The following is a 13,018-nucleotide window of genomic DNA, read 5'->3' as shown; positions in this document are numbered from 1 at the left end:
TGCTTTATATTGAAATGAGTTCAGTTATGTTGAGTTGAATTGAGCCAAGTAAGTTCTTCAGTTCCCTTCAAATTCTTTTCAAGCTTATGTTTATGTTTTAGAATTCCCCTTACATGCTCGTACATTCCAAGTACCGAGCCATTTGGCAGGCATCATGCAGACGCAGGTATTCAGGATCATCAACAGGAGATTCGTTGATACATCCGAGAGTTTGAGTTAGCTATGGTGAGCCTCCTTACTTCCAGAGGATTTCATTTACTTTTCAGTTTAGTCATGATGCTGTGGGTCTTGTCCCGACTTCCATCTTTATCAGTTAGAGGCTTCATAGATAGTCAGTATAGTTGAGAAGTCTGTATTATTCATTTATTTTATTAAATATTTTAAAGACTTAAATTGCCTATTTTATGGCGAGTTGAATAATTTATTTTTATTTAGAGTTTTCTTTTAAGTTAAAGCTTGTATTTAAGTTTCTTGAATTTTATTCAGTTTTAAGCTTTTGCATGCTTAAGTTAGTCTTCCGCTTGTAGTCAGTCAGGATGAGGGTTCGCTTGGGGACCAGCAATGGTTCTTGAGTGCCGGCCACGTCCAGGGTGTAGACTCGGATCGTGACATTTATTTTTAGTTTTCAGTATTTTTTTCTATTTTGCTTCCGTACTTAAAAATATACAATTTTATGTTTAGGATTATCGTAACCTGGTTGTATAATTATATAATAAAATCAAGACAAAATTATGATTATATTTATAACCTCACTGTTATAATTATATAATAGTTGTTGTGACCATTTGATTGTTTTGTCTTGATTGTATTATATATAATTATAATAGTGAGGTTAGGGAGATTCTAAACATAGAATAAAATATCTAGAAGCGTCGAAGAAAAATTAAAAAAATGGAAAACTAGAAATAAGGATATGGGAAATTCAAAGGAACAATTTAAGAATTTTCAAGAATGTGATGTTTAAATATTTGACAAAATCCAAGTAACAACGTATAGATTTATGAGAAGAAATCTAATGTTGTTACTTGAGAAAACTAATCAAAATGATAAGTTAGGATCTTGACCACTTTATCAGTAAAAACAACAATTAGTATGTAGAAACTACCCTCTTCTAAAGAATATCAAAACGAAATTAAAAACATCATAAGAAAATTATGATGTACCTTGACCTATGAGACTAGTAAATATTGAAATATAAAACAAATACTCAATGTACAAGTTACAAAGGTTCAAAGAACTCTCACTATTGTTATAATTAATTTAAATGTAACATGTCCTTAATGAATTAAAATCCCTCCTATTTATAGCATAAAAAAAGTAGTTGATCTAGAACTTAGGAAAATAAAAGGATAGCTTAGTGTTCAAGCTAGAAACTAAAGCCCTAGTATTTGTGGCTGAAATAAGGCCTTTTGGGCCCTTTTGGTTGTGGCTTTTGACCCTTATTTGAGCTTGCTTGGACTATTGGTTTCAACTCCACTTAAGGTCTCAAATAGGCCTCATTTTGGACACCACTCTAAGCTTTTCAATTCTGAATTTTAAACCCTTATTTTCGATAGATATTTCCTTGCAATTTTTGCTTTGTGAATCTTCTTTTTTTTTCATAACTTGTGGGTTATGAACTTCTTAAGGCATAACATTTTGAAATTGAACATATGCTATGTATGACATAACTTATGTCTGTATGAATTTTTACTTGGAATTTTTTTATTTTTACATTTAAGGGGTATTTTCAACCACATTTTTGTTGCTTGAAGTATTGAAGAACAAACATGAAAAGATCATCAATTTAAGGCGCAAAATTTTAAAAATTACCCCAAAATAGGGATCTTCATGTGAATGGCCCATTTTAGTATAAGGTAATAGAGCTGTCAAAAAGAGTTGGCCCAAGCCTCGCAGGCCAAGGAATTTGAAGGGCTAGGGCGGACCAGCCCTTCATTTGGAAGAGCCTGAAAATGTTCAACCCAACCCTATAAGGCCAGAGGGTTGGGGCGGGCTAGCCCTTCTTTTTTTACTTTTTTTCTTTTTTTTCTTTTCAAACTTATAATTCTATAACATCAAGAAAATGAGAAGATTTTCAAATCAAATATAGCAAACAATGGTGTTGTTTCAATAACACTAGTAAAAATATCTAGTGTAATTAGCATGTATCTCGCATACCAGATACGTGAGCGAGATAAGAGAGTGACAAGCAAGATGGGACAGAAGCGAAGACGCGAGATTTGTCTATATATCCTAGATACATGGGAATCTACTTGGATAGAGTGTATCTAGAACAAATTGATCTAATTTTGAGTCCATATATTTCGAGATACATGTATCTGAACGTACCAAAATTTGGTAAGATTCATAATATTACAATAAAGTGTGTATTTAAGTAAGGGAAAATTGTATATAATAGCAAACTATTAATTCAAATTAAATGTCATAACCACAGTTTGATTTAATTGTTCCCCGTAGCAAATTGTTGCTATTTCACCTCTCTCCCTAGTGAATCTCGCTCACCGGCAGTCTCTCCCTCGCCTCTCTCGCTTTTATACAATTGCAAATGTATAAAATGTATTTGTGTTTGTATAAAGCGAGAGAAAATTGTATATATACATATATTTTCGTTCCCCTCTCCCAGATCTTGCTCGCCACTCTCCCAGATCTCGCTCGCCAGTCTCTCCCTCGCCTCTCGCTTTATACAAATAGAAATGTCTAAAATTGTAGTTTTCTGTTTGTATAAAACGAGAGAAAATTAGTATATACACTTGCAAATACATATATCTTCGTCCTATACACTTATAATTATACAGTACAAATTACTTCCCCTGCCCAGTTCTCTTTTGTCTTTCTCTCTTTCTCGCTTTATACAAACACAGATTATACAATTGATTCTTTTGTATATGTATACCAAAACAGATTATACAATTGCTTCTTTTTGTATATATGTATAGCGAAATAGTCATAGGAGCGCACTTATGCAAACTATAGCTATAGCATACAAATATGATTTTTGTATTTGCTATATGTGAAAGTTGTTCTTTAAGTAATTAGATTATATACTAGTGAGATTATTATAAGTTACCCTTAAATAAAAAGTTTTGGCCCATGGGCCGATCCCGATCTGACCCTGATCAAGCCTCAAGGGTCAAGGGTTTATATGGGTCAGACTTATAAGCCATAATTTTAAATAGACTTGAAAAATTCTATCACAACCCTACCCAATAACGGGTTAGGTTGGACGGACCCATGGGCTAAGCCCGTTTTAACAGCTCTAATAAGGTATATAAATGTTGGGTCCTCATGAATTATCTTTGCTAATACTGAAATCAGCAACTATTAGAAATAGCTCAATTTTATCCTCCGATTGCTTTTGATACCGAGAAAGGAATATAAAGAGCACTTAAGTAGAAGTTTGGAAGCCTCCGCACAATTTCAGCTTCAACAGAACATTTAAGCCAAGTTTCTTCTCCAAATCCAAATGAGCAAAGGTGAAATTCTACCTCAGGATATCATAATTGACATACTATCTCGTCTTCCTGCAAAATCCATCGGCCAATACAGGTGCGTATCAAATCAATGGTACAATTTTCTCTCACACCCACAATTCATCAAATTTCACTTCACTCTCCATGCTCATAAACAAGAAACTAAACTCATTTTCATCTCTGATTCTGACGATCTTCACACTATCACCTTTAATCGTAACCCCCAAAATATAATACTCGATGCCATTTCAACGAACCTTAATTTTCAGAACAACTGGTTAAGTATTGCATGCTCATGTAATGGGCTGGTGTTGGTGGAAAATCAGGAACATATTATGTACTTAATTAACCCCACAACCTTAGATTACCATAGAATTCCAGTTTTTCATTTGGGTCTTCCTCAGCAAAGTAGCTACAGAGAGTATGGTTTTGGGTATGATTTTGCTAGTGATGATTATAAGGTGGTTAATCTTTCTCGATATCGAAAAGGGAATATTGACACTACTTTTGTTGATGTCTATTCGGTGAGAATGGGTTTATGGAGGAGACTAGAGAGTTTACCTTACGATGATGTACTTTCGGAGCGAGGAGGGGCTTCTGGGGTGTTGGTAAATGGGGTTTTGCATTGGATGGCAAGTAAAGCTTCTTCATTCGTAATTATTGGTTTTGATTTAAGTGATGAGAAATTTTTCGAGGTACCAGCACCTACTAATCTTTATGGAAATGAGTTGGATTGGTATGAACTTAGGAGTTTTAGAGGGTGTCTTTGTATGTTTTGTGCTTTATTAGAAAGCGAAATTGATGTTTGGGTGATGAAAGAGTATCGAGTTGAGGAGTCTTGGACTACATTTAGGATTGATAGAATGGATTTAGAGAATGGTTCGGTACCATTTTGTCCGATTAGTGATGATGATGTTGTATTGAGTGTGGATAGGGATAGGTTGACTGTCTACAACATCAAAGAGGATCAATGGAGATATATGGAGGTAGATGGATTAACTTATATGTTTGAAAGGACTGGAATTTTCATCGAGAGTCTTGTCTTGCCGATGCTTGGCAAGGGAACTGAGGGTTACCATATTGCTTGATGTGATATTCTGAGTTGATGTGGTACTAAGAGGTATGATTTTGTTAGTGATGATTATAAGGTGGTTACTCTTTTTCGATATCGATATTGACACTACTTTTGTTGATGTCTACACTATGAGAATAGCTATGGAGGAGATTGTGTAAATGGGGATTTGCATTGATTGACTAGGAAAGCTCCTGTTTTTTCCATATGTAATGGTTGTTTTTCATTTGATGTAATGAGAAATTCTTGGAGGTGTCAACACCTACTAACAATAAGTTATTGTTTAATAAGCTTTCAGATCTTAGAGGATATCTTTGTATGTTATATGATACACTAGGAAACGAAATTGATGCTTGGATGATGAGAGAGTATCGAGTTGAGGAGTCCTGGACTAGATTTAGGGTTGCTAGAATGGATGGTCTCGTACCATTTTGTGCGATCAGTGATGATGATGTTGTATTGAATGTGGATAGAGATAAGTATTTGACTGTCTACAACGTGAAAGAGGATCACCGGAGAGATATGAAGGTTGATGGAATAACTGCTAAAAGATATCCAAACTTTGAAGCTCTTTTGAACTCTTGATACAGATATATGTTGTTATTTTCTGGTTCATTTATTTGCAACAATATAATAGAATGTTTTATCGCTGGTTGTCTTTTGTACAACAACAACATACCCAGTGAAATCCCACAAAGTGAGGTCTGGAAACACCATGATAGCAATCTTGATAGGTAACAGTTATCGCAGTATTATGAAGCTAATGAATATTGCTGGTTTTCATATTTATTCTTCTGAAGTTACATGCAGAGTGGCATATGCATTTTTGTTAGCACGAGATTGATTTATAGTACTTTCCATATTGTTTTTGAATATCTAAAATTTTATTTTAAAATATCGAATTACTGTAATCTGATTTAGCATAGAAATTTAGTCAAATTGACTCTCGAAAAGCACAAATGACAATTAAAAAGGAATGGAGGGAGTACTCTAATAGATCACTTGTAAAATTCATTGTTGCATATATTGAGCATGTGAAAGATGATGCGGGGTGACGTGTCATTTGCTGATTGGTCTAGAAGTTAGTTGGTTAGATATTTTCCCATTTTCAGTTAGTTAGGTTGTTAGAACTCTGGTTAATAGTTAGATTAAGTTAACTATGGTTAGTAAGAGTCGGTTACTACTACTATATAAACATTGTAACTAGTACATTGCTGTTTGTAATCTTTGATCTTCTTCTCAATACATTCTGAAATTGTCTCAACAATGGTGAAAGCCTTTTCTGTTGTTTTAGCTTAGAACACAATTACAGTGATCAATTCATAGTGTTTAACAGCATATATTTCTGCAAATAATTTCGTTTACCTTTATATTTGTTAAGCTCTCTAGTTTTCTTGGTAATCATCTTGATGTCGACAATAAATAGGCTTATATCCTCTATTGTATGAAATTCAAATGGGTACATCAGAACCATGATAAAACATAGAGTCATATTTTATTGAGAAAATGGCACTTGTAATAAGGAGAAATTATTTTTTAAAAGGAACGGTGCTAGATAAACTATCAAGTTTAGCCAATATAGAGTAGGACTGTTACGTTGTATCATAACTTTAGCAAGAGTTAAAAGGAGTAGGATCGTTTTCATGTTGTGTAATAAGCTTATAGCTCTAGTGACATATATATTTGATAATCATTTTTCGACAAATGAAATTTAATCTGTCAATTTTATTCACTAAAAATTACATTTATCATCTGTTAGCTTATTATATTTGTTGATGGGCTTCTAGAATATCAAAAGTCTTTCAAATTATCAATACAACTACATGCACCGGTAAACTATCTTATTACTATTAAGAGATGCTTAGACTTGGACTTTAGTCTTCTTCTCAATTTTGATTGTAATTTTGTCTTTATATTATTTGTTGCTCATTAACCTCCAATTTAATTATGATTTATATTATTTAATATGGGATGCAGGTGCAACGCATGACTTATCAACGCATGAATGCTTAAGTATGGAGATCGTCGATTAAGGTAGAAGGTTGTAGTGGAGTGTTCTCTTGCTTTCCGAAGGGTTTAGGCTTAATTGTGTCTGTCGTAGTAGTGCTTTTATTCTTGTGTTGTCTTGCTTTTGCTTTCTACCACCAATTGTTTTTATGGTGTTTCGGTTATTGCACTTTTTTGTTGTTGTTATTATTTTCGTAATAGTTGTTATATTATATTATATTATATTCTCTTCACTGTCATTTTTCTTTTTCATATTTACTCTGATTTGCTATACTCGACTCAAATTGAGGGTCTTCTGAATTGAGGTAAGGTATGTGCACACCCTACACTCCCTAGATGGATTTCACGAGATATGTTATTATTATAAAAGAAATAGCTATAAAATCAGACAATAAATTTAAACGCATTCATCCTGTTTGATAAGTTATTGATAATTTTTAAGATTTCTTTTGTCGTTAAATTTCAATTCTCTTAGTTAATTCAGTATTTAGAGGTATTTACATGCACTTACAGTAATCTAGAGCATGAAATTCAATCGGCATATTTCTATATACCATTATGGGGCTATATGATATTGATTTTCTTCACGTATTTATTGCAAGATGGTAACTGTGTTTGTCCGCTTTTTCGAGTTTATTTTTACTCAGCAAATAAATAACTAAAGTAATGAATTACAGTAAACACAATACAAGTTCAAATTTTAAATGAATATGATGTCAAGCACCGCTGGTAAATTTTGTCTCTACTTTTGTCAAAAATAAGTATTATCTTATTCTGGAGAAAAATATGATGCATACTTTGTTATACATAATTTGCAAATTATAGGATTTGTCAGTGCAATTACTTCCCTCTCATGGTTTGTGCATTTTGTTTTTCCTCTTTAAACTTGTAGCTTCCGAATATCGAATATGGATAACTTATTGATTCTAGATTTATTTTCTATCTATAATCTATATGAATAAAGTCTTGCGAATGATGTGTATGTTTTATTTTTCTTCTATTTTTTGTGTGTTTTCTCTCTATTAGACTTCACCAATCTAATTATTTTTATGATTTTTTTTATCATTATCGTAAGTCTGAATTGTTATTTGGCTCAAATTAGTCATGTGACTTTATTGAAAGTGTGTTAACTACTAAACAAAGTTCAAAAATTACCTATAATAGCTTCAACGAAATTGATTTACCGATGGTACCTTGAAATGAGTTGATTTTAAACATTATAATGTGCCCCTGATTTGGTGTTTCTTGACGCACATTAAAAAATATTACTCACTTCACACGATATGCATAAAATTTTAATTGTTCTAACGAATCTATAAAAATTCACATGGAACGTGTCCAGAGACTAGTGTTAAAAGTAAGTCACAACAAACCTAAGATAACAAATATAGAAGCAATAAAATAATTAAGTCGTATATTAAATTTTGGAGTCGAGCCTTTATGGTTATGCGTCTACAATGTGTTGAGCAAAATTTTGGAACCACTAATACAGAGAACTAAGTAGCTATTTTAAGATAAAATCTTAGGGAGCAGCCAACGTATGGTTCGCATTTAGGACAGTTAGGGACTTCTATTTGAAGCTTGTAACACTTTTCCTCTTGATCTTTTAGCACCGGATCGGACAGGTGCTAAACTCTATATACATCGTGTTACCACACTTAGCAGCTCTGGTAGTTTTCCTCTTGACCACTAACTCTGCAGTTATGTATCGATCAGCGAGAATTTCGGCACCTTCCGTGATTTGCCGATAAGCAAACTTACCTCACCTAGCCACGGCTCGGCATCCAGTAAATTTGTCAAGCGATATGAATTTTGTCCAACATTTTGAACTCTTTTCTTTCAGACCCAAAAGCTCATTTCCACAAACATGAACAAATTAAGCTCATTCTTATAACTGATGTTTCTCAATCTCTCTTCACACTCTCACTTTTAATCCCAACCCCGATAATGGAATCGATGCAATTTCAACTCAGGAAAAATGGCAGAGAGTTGTTGGCTAATGTAATGGGTTTGTATTGGTGTTGAATGAGGAAGATGTTGCATTTTTAATGAACCCCATGACCTTAGAATACCGTACAATTCCAAACTCTCCTCTGGCTCTTCCCAAGCGTGGTACCTCTACTGCGTATGCTCTTAGGGTATGATATTGCTAGCGATGATTATGATTACTCTTTCTTATTATAAAGGTGTACATGAAGAAGGTTACTTTTGGTGATGCCTATTCTGTGAGATTTGGGTTTTGGAGGAGACTTGAGAGTATATCTCATCAGGGTACAATTCCTATTCATGGTTTTGGGATTTTCCTAAATGGGGCTTTGCATTGGTTGGCTGCTAAAGATTTTTATCGTCCGTCTACAATTGTTGCTTTTGATCCGAGTGATGAGAAATTTTTCGAGGTGCCAACAGCAAATTTTACTCTTGATGATTACGATTTAAGGTTTCTTCTATCATCCTCAAACTGGATTTAACCCGTTAATATCTAATGTTTTGTATAATCACTCTGAATGGGTTCCGTCAAGAATGCAAGTTTTATATATTAACAGTTGTTTTAAAGTGTCACACTCTTATTGCGTGTACACCTTCTAGTTAGCGGTTCCTCATATTTTTCATCTTATACTACCAAATCCCGAAGAAGTTCTCTTGATGCAGGAGAAATATGTTGTTAATTTCTGCTTCATTTATTTGCCAAAATGGAATGGTTTGTCACTGATTGCCTTGCTTTTGCATAGGAACCCTGATGTTGGTAACATCTTTGATAATTAGTAGTAACAGTTTCAGCAGTATTATGAAGGCTACACTTTTTGCCAAATCTATTGCTTATAGTCAGTCGGTCTACAGAGGTGTTGAGTGTATGCATTTACGTTTGACACTTGTTTTTTGTGCCTTGCGCAGGGATATATGGAATAGCTAGATTGTCAAAGAATTTGAGTTGAGCCACAGAGACCTGTGATAGATAGAAGTAGTTCTATACTATTTCAGATCACTGTGATAGAAGGAGAGTACGTTGTGGAAGTAGACTTGCATTTTGATTTTGTATACTGTCAGGAGAGAGGCATTTGAAAAGTTGAATTTTGGTGATCTGACTAATTATTTTACAGGCCAAGTCTTGCAATCGTGTAAACGTAGTATTATTTATGTTTCTGCCTAAACCTTCTTCAGACAAATGAGCCTGCCTGATTGTAACAAGCTTCCATGCAATTATAACTTGTAATCTTAGACATTACTAAGTGATGAACAGCATTTAGTAAAGGATGAAGTTAACTCAGGTTTGAGAATACACACTTCATCCAGACGGACATCACCTGTCATCTCCCAATCTCCGTCCCTATCATCTTCCAATCGCCTGGCAGAGTAGGTTTGTTGGATCAGCGTTATGCTGTCGTCTTGTTGTGCGAGGAGTTTCAGTAGCTCCCTCTGTTGGGCAGCTACCATCCTTACCGTCTCCCTTAACACTCATATATTGTCCAAGTCTGGGGAGTTATTGACTCGCTCATTTCAACTAAATTCATTTTCAACCCATTAAAAATTGAATTCATTTGTCAACCAAATTAAAATCAAATTGACAAGACTATATATAAAAATTAGGATAATTTTGATACTTATGAGAATGTTATGTTTATGAGAAAAAAAATATACAACTTAAAAATCAAAATTACATACCGAAACAAAACTTCGAACTTCATTTCTATAATTGTATAGGATGACTTCAAATTATTATTTCACATGCCCTAAGAGTACATTTGTAGTTACAGGGATTTACCTCTAAAATTCCCAAGAATGGCGATGAGCGAAAAGCTACCTGACATAGAAGATGTAGTCTCCCGTCTGCCGGTAAAGTGTGTAGGTCAATTACCTCTATGTACATGAAGGTGATCTTTTCTGTACTTTTGTTGATGTCTACTCTCTGAGAATGGATTTTTGGAGAAGACTTGAGGTTGACTAGTAAATATAATGATACTCCATTTGCAATTTAGATCAAAAGCAACAATTGCAAATGGAGTACCATTATATTTACTAGCCAACCAATGCAAAGCCCCATTCATAATTTTGGGGTTTTTCTAAATGGGGCTTTGCATTGGTTGGCTAGTAAATATAATGGTACTCCATTTGCAATTGTTGCTTTTGATCTAAGTAATGAGAAATTTTTCGATGTGCCAATACCTACTATTATTACTCTTGATCATGACAATTTTATGAACTTGTGGTTCTTAGAGGGTGTCTTTGTATGTTGAGTATTAGAAGAAGTGGAAACGGAATTGATGTTTGGATAATGAAAGAATATGGGGTTGCGGAGTCTTGGACTATAAGGAACACTTGCCCTTATGGTATCACACCCGTGTGTTCAACAAGTGATGATGATATCGTACTGGATGCGCCTAGAAAAGAGAAGTTGATTATGTACAATAAGAAAGAGAAACAGTGGAGGGAGATGAACGTTGATGGAATAATTGCTAAGTTTGTACGAACTAGAGCTTTTCTTGTCTCTCCTATGATTAGCAAGGGAAATGAGGGTTGTGACTATATCACTTGATGCAGTATTCTGAGATGATGTTTGTACTCAGGTATTGATTTCTTATTCATTTTATTAGTTCCTTGTAGTTTATTCAATAAGAATGATAATAGTTTTATGAATGGTAATTTTGTTCTTCTCGTCGAGTTGTATAAATGATAGTTCTCTTGTCCTCCATAGAGTTTTGCGATGGTAATTCTTTGGTCCTGTTTCTTGATGTTTTGACACAACAATGCAGAAACAGTTTTTTGCCACTTCTAATATGAACTGAAAGGACAATATATTATATGTATTTGGTTCTTTTGGGAAAATTTGTGTGTTTTGTTGGAAGCTAATGAGTCCTGAATGGTCTGTTTTTTCTTTTGTCAAGTTTATTGATACCTCAAAAATGTTTATATATCCCACAAAAGTGATTACTCTGCTGCAATTTTGATCAATTTACTTGAAGTCATGAAGACTCTTGCCTCTTGGTGTTTTGATTCTACCATCCTCAATCTGGATTTAACCAGTTAATATCTAATGAGGTGATTTTGTATCCGTGTTGAAGGATAATCACTCTATATCTTTGCTGACTTGCTTCTCTCAAATCTCATTCCAGCTCAAGTTGCTGACTTGCTTCTCTCAAATCTCATTCCAGCTCAAGTTGCTGACTTGCTTCTCTCAAATCTCATTCCAGCTCAAGTTGCTGACTTGCTTCTCTCAAATCTCATTCCAGCTCAAGTTGCTGACTTGCTTCTCTCAAATCTCATTCCAGCTCAAGTTGCTGACTTGCTTCTCTCAAATCTCATTCCAGCTCAAGTTGCTGACTTGCTTCTCTCAAATCTCATTCCAGCTCAAGGGTTCTGTTTATGACTTTATGTTTCATGGTTCTTTGTGAGTTTTACCAAGTTATTGTTTTTGTTTCCCCTGGTACTCTTCAGTTCTAGATAAAAAACTAAACTTTGTGGGGCTTATCTGATTACTCCATATGTCTCTGTACAGTTTTGCTACCATATCTGTTAAATTCAATACCACATAATACCATTTGACACTAGTTTTATGCACTTATGCAGGGATATATATCTGCATTCTATGGAATAAATTGTCAAAGAATGTGAATTGAGTCAATCTCAATATATTTTAGTTCTTAATCTTTTAATTTTATGATGTTATAATGATTAGACTTGCATTTGTGATTTTGTATACTATCAGGAGAAAGGGATTTTGATAGTTGATTGTTCACATCTCAGTTGAATTTTGGTGATCTGAGTAACTATTTTACATCAAGTCTTCTTCCTTCCAATCTTGTAAACAGATTTTTAGCTTTGCAATATTGCTTTACTTTCAGAGCCTAGAGGCCAATACTAAATAACATGTCATTTATGTGCATCTAACAAAAGTGGAACAAAGCCCTCCAGAAAAGCTTCTATGACTTCACCAAACAAAAGCAGCAGGGCCTCATTTCATAAGACTCAAGGAAAGCACCAATCAATCAACAATAACTAGCTGGGGTGCTAAATGAACCCTCTGTATCCAGTCCGCTCTCTCTCTGTAAGGATGAAACTACATAAAAGGTGCGAACATATATCTAGATGTAACCTGCAAAGATGGTAGCACTGCTGACTGCTTTAATGTAATGCAATTAACTGGAATCTCCATTTCAAAAGAAACCTTCAGGATTGTGAACTAGAGAGTGCAAGCATGCTCATGACTAGTTTGGACAGTGTGGTGTTAACAGGGACAGATCTGATTCTTTGACATGGATACAAAGTAAAATGGAATTTTCATAGTTAACTCTATCTATGATTGGCGATCTAAAGCAGTGGAGTTGGGAAGGTAACATTGGTCCTAGAAGTCTGTGTGGAGAACTTACGTCCCAACAAAAGTGGCCGACTTAGGATGGATAACAATCAATGAAGCTTGCCTTACACATGAAAATCTCCAAAGGAGGGAAATACAGTTTGCAGTGTGTTATTACCT

The 13,018-nt window shown here is 34.4% G+C and overlaps 1 protein-coding gene and 1 long non-coding RNA gene across 2 annotated transcripts; both read left to right on the top strand.

The window, feature by feature from the left end:
* Nucleotides 1-3,314: 3,314 nt before the first annotated feature.
* LOC102583336 (F-box/kelch-repeat protein At3g06240-like) lies at nt 3,315-6,484 on the top strand. The gene has a single exon (XM_006356913.2). It carries the CDS (start codon nt 3,464-3,466, stop codon nt 4,556-4,558), a length of 1,095 nt encoding a protein of 364 aa, XP_006356975.1. The 5' UTR covers nt 3,315-3,463; the 3' UTR covers nt 4,559-6,484.
* A 4,581-nt stretch (nt 6,485-11,065) lies between these two features.
* LOC107062528 (uncharacterized) lies at nt 11,066-12,293 on the top strand. Its single transcript, XR_001474682.1, has 2 exons — nt 11,066-11,111; nt 12,112-12,293. It is a non-coding gene; the product is annotated as an uncharacterized lncRNA (long non-coding RNA).
* The last annotated feature ends 725 nt before the right edge of the window (nt 12,294-13,018 follow it).

This window comes from Solanum tuberosum, unplaced genomic scaffold (assembly GCF_000226075.1).
Source record: "Solanum tuberosum cultivar DM 1-3 516 R44 unplaced genomic scaffold, SolTub_3.0 scf00239, whole genome shotgun sequence".
Taxonomy (NCBI): domain Eukaryota; kingdom Viridiplantae; phylum Streptophyta; class Magnoliopsida; order Solanales; family Solanaceae; genus Solanum; species Solanum tuberosum.
The sequence above is the reverse complement of the archived record's forward strand: the minus strand, read 5'-3'. Positions and strand labels throughout refer to the sequence as shown.

Bases quoted from the DNA above. Each gene is read 5' to 3' on its own strand.
- LOC102583336 (XM_006356913.2), top strand. From the start codon at position 3,464: ATGAGCAAAGGTGAAATTCTACCTCAGGATATCATAATTGACATACTA.